The sequence below is a fragment of the Mixophyes fleayi genome, chromosome 2 (assembly GCF_038048845.1).
Source record: "Mixophyes fleayi isolate aMixFle1 chromosome 2, aMixFle1.hap1, whole genome shotgun sequence".
Taxonomy (NCBI): Eukaryota; Metazoa; Chordata; class Amphibia; order Anura; family Limnodynastidae; genus Mixophyes; species Mixophyes fleayi.
In genome coordinates, this window is record NC_134403.1 from 316,160,741 (window position 1) to 316,179,440 (window position 18,700).

Consider the following 18,700-nt stretch of genomic DNA (forward strand, 5'->3'; position numbering starts at 1 on the left):
TCTCTTTCCTTGGGTGTTAACCGAGTCCTCCCGATCTGCATAGGCTCTTCAAGAGTACGGGAGGTTGAGTGGGGATGAAGAGTGAATTTGAAGGATGAGCGGTTGGGATGTTCCTTCTCTGCCGACCTTTCGCGGAAGCGAAGATCCACTTTATTACAAAGTGAGATTATTGCATCCAGAGTAGTAGGAAGTTCTTGAGATGTCAGTACATCCTTGATTTTGTCCGATAGACCTTGCCAGAATGCTGCTACCAAGGCGTCATTATTCCAAGACAGTCCTGAGGAGAGGGTACGAAATTCTATAACGTACTGGGCGACTGTACTTTGGCGAAGTCTGAGAATGCTAGCAGAGGCTGAGAAGACTCGTCCGGGCTCGTCAAAGATCCGCCGGAAGGTAGCCAAGAAAACAAAGTAATTGCTGAGCAAAGGGTCTTCTCGCTCCCATAGGGGAGAGACCCATGCCAAGGCCTGACCGGACAACAGAGAAATAATGTAAGCTATTTTAGACCTATCGGAAGGAAAATTTTGGGGCTGTAGTTCAAACTGAATGGAACATTGGTTAATAAAACCACGACAGAGTTTGGGGTCTCCATCAAAGTTTGCCGGTATAGGTAGTCTCAGAGAAGAAGATGGACTCTGCGGAGCAGAGCGCTGGTCTTGTGGAGAAGCAGCCACAGATGGATGAGTAGCCTGTAGAATATCCAGGCGACTGGTCAGAGTCTGGAAACACTACAAGAGTTGCCATTGTATACTATCCTGTTGCTCTACGCGTAAAACCAGATGTTGTAGTAAGTCTTTAGCTGAAGGCTCCACCGGGAAATCAGACATTTGCCCTGTTCTTACTGTCACGGTTGGCTTATGAGAAATAGAACGCTAGGCTCTGCTGAACATGGCTTGGCCCACCCACAGGCGCGGAGTCTAACAGGCAGATGGTTTTCACCAGGAACCCCCGCAAGGAGGTATGGTCTTAGCGGCACCAAACCTGCAGGTCACAGTCCTGTGAGTGGGTGAACAGCAGAACGGTATGGAGGAGCCAGGTGAAGCGGGTGGAGACTTTGGAGCCCACAGGTGTATGGTATGGAAACAGGAACAACAATGATAAGACTGATGGGCAGCGACAAAATGAGGCACTAGGAGAACGGATGTCCTGGTGTATCCAAGAGTGATTGGTAGAGATACTGGAACAGCGGGAGTACAGTACTAGACTTATGCTGAGCACACGGGGAAAGCAGAGGTAACTTGGGGCAACAGCCGATGAGTCACCAAGGCAGTTGCGGCTCACAGTGGTAGTGGTTAGAGAACTGGAGCTGTCACGATGAAGTACATTAGAGATGGTATAGTGGTACTGGAGCAGTAATAGTTCAATACAGCCGGAGACTGAGAGCAGACTGAAGTAGTGGAGGTAACTCATAGTAACAGCTGATGAGTCACAATAGTAGTAGCGGCTCTGAGTGGTAGCAATGAGAGAACCGGAGCCGTCACGATGAGGTACACTGGAGATGGTAAGATAGGTACTGGAGCAGCGATGGTTCAGCACAGGCCACGAACTGAGAGCAGGCTGGAATAGCGGAGGCAACTCGGAATAACAGCTGATGAGTCACAGGTGTAGTAGCGGCTCTGAGTGGTAGCGATGAGAGAACCGGGGCTGTCACGATGAAGTACACTGGAGATGGTAATAACGGTACTGGAGCAGCGAAGGTTCAGCACAGGCCACAAACTGAGAGCAGGCTGGAATAGTGGAGAACCACAAGGATAACAGGAACCAGAGCCACAGGCTACAGGAAGTGAGCTTGAAGAACAGGCATCAGACAGGTGAATCCAGGAGGTTTAAATAGTGCTCCAGAAATGCTCAGCCAATGACAAGAGGGAGGAGGTCCAGAAGTGCAATAGACTTGCACCTGTGCAGAACTGAATATAGCTGAATGAATGAAGTTTGTCTGACACTGGGACATGGCAGTTTCCAGATGAATGAAATGCAGGTAACGAGGCTGGTACTATTTGCAGGACCGAAGCGTTACTGTGGCATAGGCAGTCCTTCCTGTCACAGTAAGATATTAAAAATGCAGCCTACAGTAGTGAGATTTGAGAGTTTTTATAAATATTTATAAACTGTTAGGAACCCTTCCAGCCGGCACAACACAACCCGGAGTCTACTCTGCCAGTCAGGTGTTCACTGGAGCCCCTGATGGTGGGGACAGACTGGGCTGCAGACTGACAGAGGGTCGTGAAGTGTGTACCGGCTGGGGAGAACCCAGGCATGAAGAGTCAGGTCCACGCAGAGGTCAAGGGCCGGCAGCAGGTATCAGTATCGATGAACAAGCTGAGGTCAGAGGTCACAGGCAAAGTAGCAGAACGGGTAAACAAGCCAAGGATCAGGGTCACAGGAAACACGAGCGAAGTCCAATACAAAGCCAGGGGTCATACAAGGGAAGTCAAACGTAGATATCAGGACACAGGAACAGGAACAAAGCAGGTCAGCAGACTGGAGCATAGAAGCTATAACCGGCAATGAGGCAGCAGACCTCATTGCCTTAAATACCCAGCTGAACCAATCACAGGTTGAACACACTCCTGCAGGTTAATAGAGCAGTCACTAATAGAGCCAATCAGGGCTTGCCCCTGGCCTGCACAGTTGCAGGCTAATGCCTGTAATTGCCTCCTATAATCTGCCCATATTAATTAGCCCACAGGCTGTAGAATGCTGCGCCCGGCTTCCTCCTATTGCCGGGACGCAGCTCTGAAGCGTCTGCTGGTTGCCCCGGCAACGGCCGGGTTATGGCCGGAAATGACGTCCCGGTCGCCATGGTGACGGCCGGGACGCGGGTGAGTGAGTCGCGGCGGCTGGGCACCGCCGCGGCTCGTAACATAAACCCCCTGGTGTATTAACATTTTCTACAATAAAAATAATTAATTGCTATTACCTTGCGGGAGTGGAAATACCAGAGTTGGTGTGGCACAATTATAAAAAAACTCGGCTTAGAATTTCTATCAATCAACTGTGTCAGGCTTACAACCTGTATGGAGCCACAAAAGATTTAAAAGGATATTGGCAATAGGAAACAAATTGATAGCGATATAAGAAAAAAAAAACAATTTATGAATTCATCCAGGGTATAAGGAAACATAGTATTCTGAAATGTCAAAGCATGGGAAAGTAGCCAAGAAGGTACAGTATTCAGAATGCTGGTTCACAAATATAAGGTTTACCAATCTGGACAGGTTTTGTTCAGAGGAAGCTGCTTATATAGGCCTGAAACTGTGTAACAAATCCCAGGTGCTTCCAAATTACTAGCAGCAAGTCATGAGGCCATTCCTTGATGCAGAAATACATAGATGAAATTAAATGGATGCAGCAGGTTTGTTGACTGTGCCAGCAGCTCACTTTGCAGAGGCACTGCCACTGAAACATACAGATATGCATCTTTTAAATCTATGGAAATAATCTAATTTGAGTTGAATTTTTCAACTATAGTTGATGGAGAATCCATTTATAACTTCTAAATCTTTGGTCAATTTAATTAAATCTATCAATGACACAAAATCTCTGATTGCTTTCTTCACCCAAAACATTGGTAAACAGAAGCCGTGAAATCACTCTTGTGTTGGATCAAGCTAAAGGCTTGATCCAACTGTAGGCCGCCTTCAGAAGAGAAGTTTGAACCACAAAAAAAAAATCCTTTCAGAAGGGTAGCTTTAAAATTGAGCTTGAATTCTGTCGCAACTGCTGAAAGACCCACTTGCTGGAATGTTCACACTCATACTGTTTATTAGTAAGTAGTCAGCAAAATTACTGACTGGGCTATAGGAATGGAAGACTTTGCTGGACTGACTTATAGAACAGCTCCAAAGAAACACTTACTGGAAGCAAGTTATGTCAACCGCATGGATGCTAAATGAAATCATGTACCACTACGGAACACATAACCCCTAAAAAAGGTCTGCTGAGGACAGGAAATATTGTGTGCAATTTTTTGTTTTTTGCCTGGAGGTCTATTGTAATTGAAAGGAGGGTGATTAACCGGTATATATGATGCCATGGAAGATACCAGAAAATAGGAAATCCCTCTGACATCATCGTATAACACCACAGGGATTTCCATTCAGTATAGGAAGGCTCTATTAGATGCATTGGATACCTGAACAGATATTTAATGTAAAGCATTACTAATCCATGCAAAATGTAGCTTATAGTAATGACTTTACTAATTACTATTAGCTCAAATTTCCATTAACTCTATCAGTGCGGATAACAGGTCCCACATACTGGACTCTTAAAACCCGCCTAGTAGAATTTTTTTTTGTTCAATGTTGAAGTAGATCCTGGTTTGAGAAAAAAAAATAGAAAAAAATATGATACACACACATACCTACACCTTTTGTCCACTGTATTAATTACACCTTTCTAGTACTGAGTAGGGTGCCCCTTTACTCATAGAACCGCCAGAAATCTTTGTGGCTGTGATTCAACCAGGTGCTGTAAACATTCCTTCACTCCTTAGTAAAATCGTGTAGATAACACATTGGTCGGAAAATTCTGCTGTATGTACCTATTCTTAGAGAGTATAGTCTATGTTGACATGAAAGCTTTACACAGTTGCTACAGATTTATCAGCTGTACATTCATTCTGCAAATCTCCCATTCCACCACATCCCTGTTATGGCCACCAGTGTGTCATAAACTTGTAGAACTAGCGGAAGAGGTATTCACCTATAGCAGCTGCCTTTCCTGTAGATACTGGCTATGCTCACAGGTACTTGGATGCCCCCATGTCTTACACTCAGTTTAGTATAAGTTTATGGTCACACATTCCGGGCAAGCACACAGGAATGGGAGGTAATACACGGAGTAGGGATAGGCCAAAGGTCTGCGGACTGGACAGAGATGATAATGTCTGACTGGCCTGATAGAGCACAGGCGGAAACGTCTGGTACAAGCAGGGTCAGGACCACAGGCAAAGGTTCAGAGTCTGGGTACAGGCAAAAGATCATACACAGAAAAGCAATCCAAAGATTATCACCAACACAGCACAGTAGCAGGTAGCAAACTGGAACAGAACGCTATAATCGGCAGGGAGGCTCAGTCCTCACTGCCTTAAATAGTACTGGTGGCCAATGAGCATGTAGTGTGCCCGGCTGCATAATCAAACAGGTGGCTGTAATAACTTAATCTAATCAGCCATGGATGGCTGATCCTAAATAGTTCTGCGCATGCGCCTGGCTGTTTGACAGCTGGCCGGGTGCGGCAGCAGGGAGCCTCAAGCTTCTCAGTTGTTGCCTAGGCAACTGGGATGAGAAGGCCGGAAGTGACGCCGGCAACAGGAGGCAGCGAGTCGCGGCGGTGCTCGCAGCCATCCTGGCTGCTAACAATACCCCCCCTTGAGGAGGGGTCAAGGAACCCTGACATCCAGGCTTTGTGGAAAATGTCCTAAAAAATTCCTTTATGGAGACGCCTCTGCGGTACCCAACATCGCTCTTCCTGGCCATAACATTTCCAAATTACTAGGAACTGGATCTGACCTTTGAGTCAAGAATTCTTTTCACAATGAACTCACGATCTCCATTCACAAGAAGCGGTCGAGGCCTATTTGAAGAAGATCGATTGAACTTGCTAGGAGAAACAGCTTTTTTCAGGAGAGAGCAATGGAAGGTACTAGGGATTTTAGGGATGGTGGCAGCTTAAGTCTGAATGCCACAGAGTTAATTTTCTTCTCAATCGTAAAGGGTCTAATAAATCGGGGTCCCAGTTTTTTACAAGGGTGCCTCAACTTGATGTTCCGTGTAGAGAACTAGACTCGATCCCCAACTTTCAATAAACAAGGACCACGATGACGATCAGCAAGAGCTTTGGATTTCCAGGAAGTTTGACGTAATGCGGAGTGTACCTTTTTCCAGATGGAGCTTAGCCGAGATGTAAAGGCAGGAGTCCCGGAATCATTGGCAGGAATGACAGAGGAAAGATAGTTTGCTTTTGGATGGAACCCAAGGTTACAGAAGAAAAGAGAAGTACAGGTTGTAGAGTGGCAAGAATTATTATATGCAAACTCCGCCAAAGGTAAAAGAGAGGACCAGTTGTCATGAAACGTGGATACATAAATGCGCAGGGATTGCTCCAGAGACTGATTGGTTCTTTCTGTCTGACCATTCGATTGTGGGTGGTAGGCGGAAGACAGGCTAACTTTGATCTCGAGAGAATTGTAAAAGGACCTCCAAAACTGGGCTATAAACTGGGACCCCTGGTCCGAGACGATGTCTTCTGGAAGGCCGTGCAGACGGAAAATGTGTGAAATAAATAATGTGGCCAAGATTCTAGCATGCGGTAGCCTGGGTAAATGGTACAGAGTGAGTCATTTTGCTGAACCGATCAATGACCACCCAGATGGTGTTATGACCAGAGGACCATGGGAGATCGAATATAAAGTCCACCGAGAGATGTGTCCAAGGTTTACCTGGAGAAGATAAGGGTACCAATTGACCAGTAGGACGGTTCCTAGAGGATTTGTTTTTAGCACATTCCGGGCAAGCACGGACATAATTCACGACATCCGAAGATAAAGTGGGCCACCAAACCCAGCGAGATAATACTTTGATGGTCTTATGGATTCCTGGATGTCCTGCCAAGCGATTGTCATGGCATTCAATGAGGACTGACTTCCTCAGATGAATCAGAATGAATAGTTTATTTGCAGGAGTCTGAGCTGGAGCAATTTTTTGAAACTGGCGGAGTGTGGCCCCAAGATCTTGAGTTAGGGCGAGATGGATGGAGGACGAGGGAATAATAGGTTGCGGGTCAGGGGACTGAGGATGGCATGCCATGAAACTTCGGTACAAAGAATCAGCTTTGGTGTTCTTTGATCCTGGAAGGAAAGTGATGATAAAATTAAACCGGGTAAAAAACAAAGCCCAGCGGGCCTGCCTGGGATTCAATGATTTGCAGTCTGGATATACTGGAGGCTTTTGTGGTCAGGCAAGATTGTAATGACATGGATTGCTCCTTCTATCCAGTGTCGCCACTCTTCAAAGGCCAACTTGATGGGGAACAATTCACAATTACCGATGATGTAGTTGATCTCGGCTGGCGAGAATTTTCTGGAAAGGTATGCACAGGTATGCAATTTTTTACTCTGTGGATCCTTCTGAGAAAGAATGGCACCTCCCCCAACATCCGAAGCATCCACTTCCACAATAAACGGGAGTTCCTGGTTTGGGTGCCTAAGAACAGGTGCAGAAGTGAAGGTGGCTTTAAGGGCTGAAAAACTCGCCAATGCTTCTGGAGACCAATTAGCCGTGTTAGCACCTTTCCTGGTGAGGGCAGTGATAGGAGCCACCAAGGAGGAGAATGACCATATAAATCTAGTATGGTAATTGGTAAAGCCAAGGAATCTTTGAATAGCCTTCAAATTAGTAGGAAGGACCCAGTCCTAAATTGCGTGAACCTTACAGGGATCCATTGAGAAACCAGAAGACGAGATAATGTATCCCAGGAAGGCTACACTGGAGACCTCGAACTCGCACTTCTCTAGTTTTGCATAGAGATGGTGTTGACATAGTTTTCGCAGGACGTCACAAATATGTTGACTGTGCTGAATCAAGGATTGCGAATAAATTAAAATATCATACAGATAAACGACAACTGTCTTTCCAAGGAATTCTCGTAAGACATCGTTGATAAGGTCTTGGAAGACTGCTGGAACATTGCACAAACCGAACGGCATAACTAGATACTTGTAGTGTCCTGAGTGCTGAAGGCCGTCTTCCACTCATGTCCCCTTCTTATACAAATGTCACACTGCGCTCCCCTGGTACCTCTACCCGAGCCTCTAAACACTGACTGTCACTTTAATTCCTGTTCTAGTGCAGACGATTAGTCATGGTGTGCACCTGTATTTACTACACCTGTGTGCTGGTCTGGTTTATCATTGGTCAGCCTCCCTTTATAAGGCCTCGCTATTCATTCTTGCATTGCTGGTTCTTCAAGTCATATCTGTTACTCTGATGTCTGTTGGGATGCATACTCGTGGGAACCTACTCAGCCTGCATTGCTGACTACTGTTACCTGTTCCACAATGCGTGGTAAGCTGCTATAGATTGTAAGCTTGCGAGCAGGGTTCTCTTACCTCTCTGTCTGTATGTATTACCCAGTATTGTCTTATTAATGTTTGTTCCCAATTGTAAAGCACTACGGAATCTGCTAGCGCTATATAAATAAATTTTGATGATGATAATGATGAAGCTGCTATTCGTCGCTGCTGTATGTTGGACTTCCTCGATCTCTGCATACTTATTCCACTGCTCATGGTAAACGCTATGATCTACACCTGTTACCTGTTTGGCCTGCATTGCTGACTGCTGTTACCTGTTCCACAATCCATGGTAAACTACTAATTATCACTGTCGTGTGGTCATCGCTGCTGTATGTTGGACTTCCTCGATCTCTGCATACTAGTTCCACTACTTGTGGTAAACGCTATGATCTACACTTGTTACCTACTCGGCCTGTATTGCTGACTACTGTTATCTGTTTCACAATCCGTGGTAAGCTACTATTCATCGCTGTCGTGTGGTCATTGCTGCTGTATGTTTGACTTCCTTGATCTCTGCATACCTCTTCTGTTTGTGATGAACGCTATGATCCGCATTTGTTATCTATTTGGCCGGCATTGTTGATTACTGCTATCAGCTCTATCATCTTTGACAAGCTCTGCCAATAGTGGCTGAATATGTTTGGACTTTGTTGATTCCTGTGCCTCAATGTCACTATTATAGAGACTCTGGTTATTGCATGTGCAGCTTGTATTAATGAATGTTGCTGACATTTACTATTCTTGCATGTCTTCATGATCATCGTCTGCAAATTACTCAAGTCTTCATAGAACCCTTGTATTAATGTTTTATAATAAAATGGTAATATTCTTTTTTAAGTTAAGTCTGCATTTCCTTATTATCGTTTTTTTACAATCGTCATTATTTTTAGGAATTTAGTCTGTCGGTAATGTGAGTATCACTAATGTGACTACCACCAGCTTAATCAGTTCTCAATGGATGCATTAACATTAGAATCATGAAATCTAAAAACTGTCTTGGGTCTACTGATAATACAGAATTGAGGAGGCCTATTGCAGTCTATAATGACTTCCAAAGGTTGGTACTGGTTAAAAATAAAAGTTAAAAAACATGACCAAGGTAAAACACACGTTTCTTTTCTAAAACTCACGTAAAAAATATGTTAAAGTATTATTTATCCTCTAGCAATGATAATCCCTAGTTAATGAATGTAAAAAAAGTTATTTCAATGTTACCAAGGAAAACAATCTACAGTGTTGGAGCCGTCAGGTTTCAAACACCTCCCTCAATAATCAAATGTCTCACTGTACTGTATAATACCGCATAAAATGAGGTAAAATGAAATGTAACAACTTGGGCAGCCCCATCCCCGGCCATGCCAGTCCCTGCATGCTGTTATTGTCCCTGGACAGTAGGGCAGTGAGGCCTCATCTACAGTACTGACCCACACCACTGTGCGAGGGAGTAAAAAGTGAAAAGACAAAGCGTCGAAATGCCCGGATATTGCTGTTTACGTTTCTGGTCATCGCAATAAAGTTAATTTAAAAAAAACCTCAAACTATATTAATGACATCTACGACCCGCTGCGCACGCTGCAACTAACCTTGGTAAGTAAAGGGGGGGAAATGGGCGTGGTTACATGAAAGAAAACATCCATTGAGAAGGGTTAACAGAGAATCCCGGCTTCGGCTACGACCAATAGTATCATTGCTTGACACGACAGTGGGCGTGGACTGCCTGTCATCGCATTCATGGTTGTTTGTGCGGTGAAGTGAGCCGGCGGCGGAAGGGAATCTCCCGCCATTTTTCAATCCCTTCTTTTCTTGTTTGTGTGTGAGGGGTCAAGGCGGGAAACCGGCGGGGGCTGGAGGTGTCAGGCAGCGTTTCCTGTACTTCCCTGTCCACGGATTAGGCACCCCGCCAACTCCGGAGCTACGCATCGTCCCATCAAATTGGTTTCGGGATGGCGCCGCTGCTGGGCCGCAAGCCTTTCCCGCTGGTGAAGCCGCTGAGTGAGACGCCCGGTGACGGGGAGGAAGTGTTCGTTGTGGAGCACACCAAGGAGGCGTTCAGGAGTCGGGAGTATCCTTACCTACTATGAGGCCGTGTGATGTGACGGCTTGTGCATCCGGGTACCACATCCTCTGTCCGGGTGCTGTGCCCGGAGTATCCTCGCTCCGCATGGTGTCCGGTGTAGCGGTGCTTCCCGGAGCCCACACTGGTTCTGTTGCTATGTGTTGTGGGAGCGGCCATGGTCGGAGAGCCGGCCCATTGTTCTCATGTGTGTGGATGCTGTGCTCGGGGGGATTTATACAGTGCTGCTCTATGGTATGGTGACACTGACAGTGTACTTCTTCATCTACTTGCCGAATATGGGGGGACTGATGAAACATGATACTGATTGTGAGTTCAGGCACCACAAGTAATTGCCCCACTGTGGGGTAGTCATCAAACCCCTGCTGAATTATTTGTATTGGTAATCATGGATTTGTGGTTATTTCAGTTTTGAATCTTTTTATATCCTAATGTGATCTATGCCAAGGGATGGCTGTTGCTCAATTTATTTATTTTTGGTGTCTCATGTGAAGTGTCTCTTGGGTAAACATTGACATGAACAGTACATTAGGAGCATGAGTAAGTACATGAAGGCCAATGTGCTCAGATTATGTGGGTGAAAATGATGCACTCTAGGTTTTGGAAGTTTGTATTAAGGCCTTGTGCTGTTTAGGTTGAGTTGCTCAATGACTTGTACTTTCAAATGGTCTTGGCAAAGTGATAAGGGATCTTGGCACTTAATAGGTTTTTTACAGTAAATGTGATATCAATTTCAGAGATGGCTTTTTATCCCTTTATTGTCAACTTCACGAAGGATCTTTGGCTTTAATGTATCTCAACATTAAAATTTTAAACAGTTACTGTTGTAGTTATTTTGCTGATCTCAACTAAACATCTTTTTGATGGTGTCTTATTTAATCTTGTTGAGGTGTTTGTCATTTTTCCAGTTCAGTTAGTAGCAGACACAATCCATGCTATCCTAATGCTCTAGTGATTCTTTTATTGTCCACTTCTGTTTGAAAAAACAGAATCAAACATGACATGGTGTTGCTATTCCTTTAAAACCTTAGTATGCTGATACTATGTAACTTGTCCTTTAAATTATGAAATGCACTTACACTCCCTTTTTTTTCTTAAAGTAAAAGAAAAGCCACTTACTGCAGTTTTTATATTACAGAAGTATTGGTGAGATTCTATAGAATAGTATCTACCACCGTTTTGCTTAACTTTATTTTTTTCCCTTAACATCCTGGTTTATTAGTGATGCTGTCTGGGTAGTGGCATAGGGTATCTAGATAGTATAAGCAGAGTTTGTTCCCTTTGAATCCACTTGGTATCACTAAATTTTCATATTTTGTTAAGACTGCTGTTTAAGTTTTCTTGTGATATTGGTAGTATGCATAAAGCTTTTGGAGTCTAAATTCCATGATAGTATTTGTCCAACCCAAATTTATATGGGCGCACACAGCTCTCTTGTCTACTAGCATAACTGGGTGGATGTGAACCCTCCACTTATATTTACATAGATTAAATATGAAACCTAATGGCTGCTAAACTCAATAGTTAAATATATTATGATGATTTGGCAGCCACTTTAAAGTTTGTTCTGCCTCTCCTAACAAATGAATTAATGAGAAAAAAGTAGCACTGTTATTCTACCATAAGCAAACATTTACAACGAATAGCACTGCTAAGAAACACTGAATGCAATAAACCATAATAGAAGAATATTTAAAAGTAAACCAATATGTCCAAATACTATACACTTTGACTTAATATTTTGTTTTATAAAGAAGTGCTTGTTTGGTGTAGTTGGTACTTTGGTGTGCTGGTTTACTTTTCTTACTGATTCTCGCATTCATTGTTGATTAGCATTGCTATTCTCTTTAAATTGTTTGGTCCTCTTACTTATGGCATATCATACTGGCACCACTTTTTTTCTCTTTATTTTGTTAAGCAGCACTCTGGTTCATTGGATTCTCTTGCCACATCAACTACATGGGACATTTAAACAGCAACACTGTTCTAACAAATGCGTTGATTGCACTGAGCTGCGGCACCTTGAAAAATGTTGACCACCACCCTGGAGACAATGTATCCATTCTGAAGAAGCTAGTGGCATTGGAAAATCACCAGTCCACTGGTTGTGCTGAAATTATGTAAAACGTGCTGTTCGCCAAGAAAGATAAAATTGTTTATGGATTCCAAATTATAAAGCATTAAAACCTGCATTAAGTTCTTTGCCAGATGTGGTGTGTTGTATTGTGCTTGCAGAGGACTATCTTGTGGAATATGTGGGGAGTTTAACATGAGTGACTACAGAAATAACTATACATTAAAAATGTAGCTTGCTTGAGAATTGAATTAGAATTGAAGCTGGTCATTGTGCTAAATAAACCAGATAATGTTGTATTTTCATACTTGTTTTTGATGGCTTTCAGACTTTGTATATATATTTCCACTAGGTTGATGTAGATAAAGCTGTCCTTCATAGACATTCTGGTTCTATTGGCTCTCTAAACATGACAAATATCCAGTGTGTTGTCATACCTAGACATGGCATTGCAACAGGTAGTGGCAACTCTGTCCGATATAAATACTAACAAAACATTATGACATTCAGCGCATAAAAGTTCCCATAGAAAACAAATGGTTAACAGCAGTCCATAATCACAATTCCGTTCTTATAGTAGGGTGATTATTTCTGTGACATAGATGTAATCTCTTAAAAGTGATTGAGCCCTTCCCATCACCTTCCGTGGGAAATAATACAAATGGATTCCTACCAGAGATCCTGATGTTCTCAGCGTATAGGATATCCAGCAGAATCCTCTGGATGTCAAGCAGATCTTTGGAATATCACCACTTTTCCACCTTATTACAGTCCTCCAAACGTTGCTCATATCCGATAATATTTGATAGTAAGACAAAGGAAAGCAAGCAGACTTTGCTGGCCTCTCAATCTTGCTGAGTCTCCCGCACTGTCCAATTTATCATTAGTAAATTAAACTGAGAACAAATGTCCAAAATATTGATTTAGATGTCCTGGGCTGTCATTTGCACTCTCTTAAGGGCCCCAAGGTTATTTTTATAACTCCTTTGGTGGCAATGTGTGTAGCTCGATACTGTTTTTTCTGCAGCCAAAACTGGGATGCTTAAAGTAGTCAACAGCCAGGACAGTCTCTCATATCCTGCATTACCATTGATGCTGTGCTAAGGGGAGAGATATACTGCACTCTTGCTTCTTAGCATGTAATAACTAAAATGGAGACCTGTAGCTACCCAAGGTGCATTGCTTCCATTACTTTAAGCATCCCATAACAATGTTTTGTTATTGACTATTTCAGATTGTATTACCAGAGTTTAGGATTTTGGCTGCATTTAGGATCATATAGCGCCTTAGTACCGTATATACTCGTGTATAAGCCGAGTTTTTCAGCATACTTTTGTATGCTGAAAAAGGGCACTCTGCTTATACACGGGTGAACTTACCTGGTGTCTGGTCCCTCGGCTTCAACTTCTGCATATGCGTTCCAACAACAGGAAGTTCGGCATTTGCGTTCCAAATGCCGAACTTCCTGTTGTTGGAACGCATATGCGTTCCACTGCCGGGTAAGTGAAAAAATTTTTTTTATGTAGTAAAATTAGGTGCCCCCCGTTTTATGTAGTAAAATTAGGTGCCTCGGCTTATATTCCTGTCGACTTATACTCGAGTATATACGGTAGTGGTTGTTTAATATTACGATATAAATACTGTTAGTGACTTAGGTTGAAGTTGTAGAAGTTGCATAATGTTAGTCTGGCATGAAAACATTTGAGTTGCCTATATGGGCTTGCTGTTTGAATCATCATCAGTTATTTATATCGTGCCACTAATTCCACAGCGCTGTACAGAGAACTCTTTCACATCAGTCCCTGCCCCATTAGAGCTTACAGCCTAAATTCTCACACACACACACACACACACACACACACACACTAAGGTCAATATTGATAGCAGCTAATTAACCTACCAGTATGTTTTTGGAGTGTGGGAGGAAACCAGAGCACCCGGAGGAAACCCACACAAACACAGGGAGAACATACAAACTCCACACAGATAAGGCCGTGGTTGGGAATCGAACTCAGTGCTGTGAGGCATTATTGCTAACCACTAGGCCACTGTGCTGCCCATGAATGCTGACATACGAGTGGCTACGTTTGGTATATATCTATTGTAGTCTGCATCTAAGCTGCTGGCTATATTTAAGTTTTTCTTTTGTTACATACGTATGGCAGTTATCTTCATTACAAACGTGCAAGAAAAGAATCAGAATTAAGTTAATACTGAAATCTTATTCTAAATCAGGTAGGCGAAAAAGGCACTTCCTGGTTGGAGCTACTATTATGTTGCTTACATCACAGCTCCATGGGATATGAGTCAGACTGGTGTTCTGCAGTCTGAATTGCTTTTAAATTACTTTGGTATGAATGTTTTATTGTGATACTTATATAGCCAAGGGTTCACATATGGGATAAATATTCAGACAGATGAGGGGCACTTGTGTGGTTTTTTTTTTTTGTTTTTTTTCCTGATTTGATCTTGTAACTGTACTTTTTTTGGATTTTCTTTGTGTTTTATGTTGTAAACATGTATTATGTCTTCTAATATGCTAGAGTACAAATTCACCTGACTTTAATTTTTTTTTGTTTTTTTTCCAACACCTGTGCTGTTCGTACATCGGCTGATTCAGAAGCATAGAAATGACTTCAAAATGACCAATACTGTTGAGACTTCTCTATTTTTTTTTTTTATGGATGGTTTGGGTTAAATGCAATCTGTGATGTTGCTAAAAATGCATTCCAGGAGTAAGATGTATTAAAGCCCTGTAGTCTCTGAGGCGTTATTCATCAGCAGTTTGTTTGACATGCATTTACACTCCTTTTTTGACCCCTGCAATGCTAAGAACGAGTGGGACTTGTCCTCCACATATATCCCTAAAGTGCTAATCCTTACCACTCGTGTGGTTAAATGTTGGGAGAAAAAGGTTGCACATCTCCCATCGGTATTTGTCAGTAGGGGTGACCAACCAGCAAATGATGACTTCATCATGTTGCGGCACAGTAATGCTACTGAGCCCTCAGCAGTTACTGAAAAAAAATCAGAACCAGGGATGGTTTAGGCAACTGAAAGTGCCCCAATCACTATCACCCTGCCACATAAAAACTTGGGCACCCTCGTTTGGTAGAGGGAAACACTCTTTAAAATATTGTGGTCACTTAGAAGTTATTGTCTGATCACCCAACACTACAGAAATCATTAAGCGACACAGTGATGCAGAGGGAATTTGTAATGCCCAGATCTCGCCCATCCTGGCTCCAAAAAACTATGGACACCATTAATTTGAAAGAGGATGTGCTGCCTTAGTAGTTATTAATTATTGTCTGGCAATTATCAGACAATGGCTACTAACACCCTACACTACAGAAAGCGTTAACTCCAGAGATGTGTGGAAGGGGGTCGGATGGGTGTCAGATCTCCTCATCCCTGCTTCAATAGGATCAGGTGTAACCTCATTTGATGCTGTAGGTTGTCTAGTTTTCCAGAAAACTTTGTTCTTACTGACTTTGATTTTGAAATGTGATTAACCCAAAAAGTGCTAATAGGCTCAGCACTGTTGTGAGAATAGTCTCGGTGGTGAAGGGGTTAAAGTTTATAATTTGGCAAATGCAGAGTTGTGCTTTGTAGCAGACTTAAGTCACCCTCCATCCATTTTAGCAATAAAGACATTCTAAGAGGATCTAGGTACTATGAACATAACAAAAACCAGAGCAAAGTCAGCGGATTTGCGGTTTTGGTATGTAAATGTTTGACTTGGGCTCTAGCAACCATATTGTAGCACCAGCTTTGTACAGTGCTAGAGATTTCAGCAAGAAACAACTGTTTTAACGTGTCATTATTTCTCGGTTTTTCAAATGGTACAGGAAACAGGACATGAGCAAACTATCGACTATTGCGTGTTTTATCCTGTAGCCTGCTCCCCTCTGCCATGGGTCAGATGACCAACTGTGTAACCCATGGGTCATACTGATTTTTAAGCATATTTTAGCGTGTTTAAAAATTACTGCATTTTTCGTGCTGTTTGTCATGTTTCCTGCGTAACTGGAATACACCGATCAGCCACATTACAACCACTGACAAGTAAAGTGAATAACATTGATTAAATCGTTGCAATGGCACCTGTCAATTATTGGAATATATTAGACAGCAAGTAAACAGTCAATTCTTATTGGAAGCGGGACAAATTTGAAAGCTAGACAACTGGGTCCGATCATCTTCAAAACTTCATGATTTGCGGAGTGTTCCCGGTATGCAGTGGTTAGTACCTAGCAAAAGTGGTCCATGGATGCCCAAGGATCATTGATGCACATAGGGAGCGAAGGCTAGCCCATATGGTCCATTCCCTCTAAATAGCTCCTGTAGCACAAACTGCTGAAAAGTGTATGCTGGCTAGGATTTAAAGGTGTCGTAACACACCGTACATTGCAGCTTGCTGCGTAGCCGCAGACTGGCTAGTGTCATGCTGACCACCTATCCGTATATTGTTGCAGACCAAGTACACCCTTTCATGGTAATGGTATTCCCTGATGGCAGTGGCATCTTTCAGCAGGATACTGGACACTAAAAAATTGTTCAGGAATGGTCTGAGGAACATGACAAGGTGTTGATTTGGCCTCCAAATTCCCCGGATCTTAGTTTGATTGAGCATCTGGGGGATGTTCTGCAAAAACAAGCCAGAGCCATGGAGGCCCCACCTTGTAACTTACAGGATTTAAAGGATCTGCTGCTAATGCTAACATCTTGGTGCCAGATATCTTCAGAGGTCTTGTGAAGTCAGTATCTCAATGGGTCAGAGCTGTTTTGGCAGGACAATGGGGACTGACACAGTATTAGGCAGGTGGTTATAATGCTGTGGCTGATTGCTGTATGTAGTAATAAAGGAAATATTTGGAATGTTTTTATTTGCTTTGGTTAATGCCTCTAGTTGTGTAGCTGTGTGATGAAAGTCAGGTGAGAGGTACATTTGCAGACATGCAAACCTACTGAATTTTCTTTTCCCCCTATCTGCTCTGTTACCATGGACACTAGAGTCTCTCTTGTATAGCAACAACTCAAGTGTATGAAGGATATGGGTGTTATGCTTTGATTACACAGTTGGTTGATGGTGCAGATTTTTTTCTTTCCCCCAAATATAAAAAGAGAACCAACTAGTTTCTGATAGAGAATACTTCTCTACAACTGTACATCTTGAGACATAACTTGAGTATTCAGCATATTGGCACCTAGATGTTACTACCCCCTTAACCTCTGTAAGATGCTTAACTCACCTCTTGTATTTACTGCAGCGTCCTATAGTTCCCTTAAGTGAAAAATGCTCCATTATAACATTGGTTATATAATTCATATGCCGCTTCACTTCTCGACAAATTTTGTCTAACATTTGTACAGCTTATACTTAGGATTGGCTTTGAAATCGACTACTTTTTAGTAACCTTTCCGTCATGGTTCTTGTCCATTTTCTGTTGCTATTTTTGTTATGAGGGTTTAAATGGCTATCTATTTGTCCATGAGTAAGATTGCTTCAGTCTGCATTTTGCCTTAACTGGTCATTTGTAGAGAATATGAAGCACGTTTGCAGCACTACGCTGAACGGATATGGACATGTAAAAGCACAGGTAGTAGTCAGCTGACTCACAAAGAGGCCTGGGATGAAGAACAGGAAGTGGCGGAACTGTGAGTAACAAAAATATGTGGTAGAAACGTTTTTAAAAAAAAACTATGAACTTTGTACACTGTAATACACATTAATGCCATTAAATACGTTGAGACAAGTGAATTACCTAGAACGAACAGGATAAATAAAGTAACGAAACCCTTCTTGAAAGTTTTTGAAGATTAATGTTAATGATTTTATTACTGTTTAAATACTTTTCTCAAGGAACTACAAAAGGAACAAAGCAGTCCAAAAGAACAGCCTGGGTGGAAACCAGTAGAACACTAAGCATAAGTCCCTGAATTACCCAGCTTGATTTTTTGATGTGCTCATAATTTGAGCACAGTGAACCTTAATGATGAGGGCATATCCAATGCGGGCTATTTTAGGGCTACTGTAATATTGAGAGGTCTTGAAGGCAGGCTAACAAGATGGAACTTCTTAACAGAGCATTTTGTCAAGTGCCACATCACATGGGTTCATAGAGCAGTTAAGCCTATGCCCTGAATCATGTAGGAGGATACCACCTATGGAAGAAATTTGGAAAAAGGCTGAAAAAAAAGGTATCTTTCAAGAAAGAAATCCTTGATAAAGGAAACGAGGACGTTTGAAAAAAAAAACAAAAAAACAAAGTTAAGGCTCAGTCCTAAGTAGTTCTATCTGCAAGAACTCAAGAGGACATGGGTGGGTAGGATTATCAGTCACAACACAAAAACTAGATAATCAAAATCTAGACAGACAATGGTTTTCTTGCCTTAAGAATTGTTTGAGTTACGAACGATCTTCCTTCAAGGCTGCTTCCTCCAAAAGCAATTCAAAACAAGAAGTGGT

General features: G+C 42.5%; 1 protein-coding gene across 1 annotated transcript in view; it reads left to right on the top strand.

Annotated features, from left to right (window-relative positions):
- Nucleotides 1-9,802: 9,802 nt before the first annotated feature.
- Nucleotides 9,803-18,700, top strand: part of BAZ1B (bromodomain adjacent to zinc finger domain 1B) — a 55,895-nt gene continuing 46,997 nt past the window's right edge. The window contains exons 1-2 of the mRNA XM_075196656.1: nucleotides 9,803-10,142; nucleotides 17,773-17,889. Coding sequence (XP_075052757.1) covers nucleotides 10,024-10,142; nucleotides 17,773-17,889 — 236 coding nt within the window. The 5' untranslated portion in view covers nucleotides 9,803-10,023. The remainder of the gene's footprint in view (nucleotides 10,143-17,772; nucleotides 17,890-18,700) is intronic.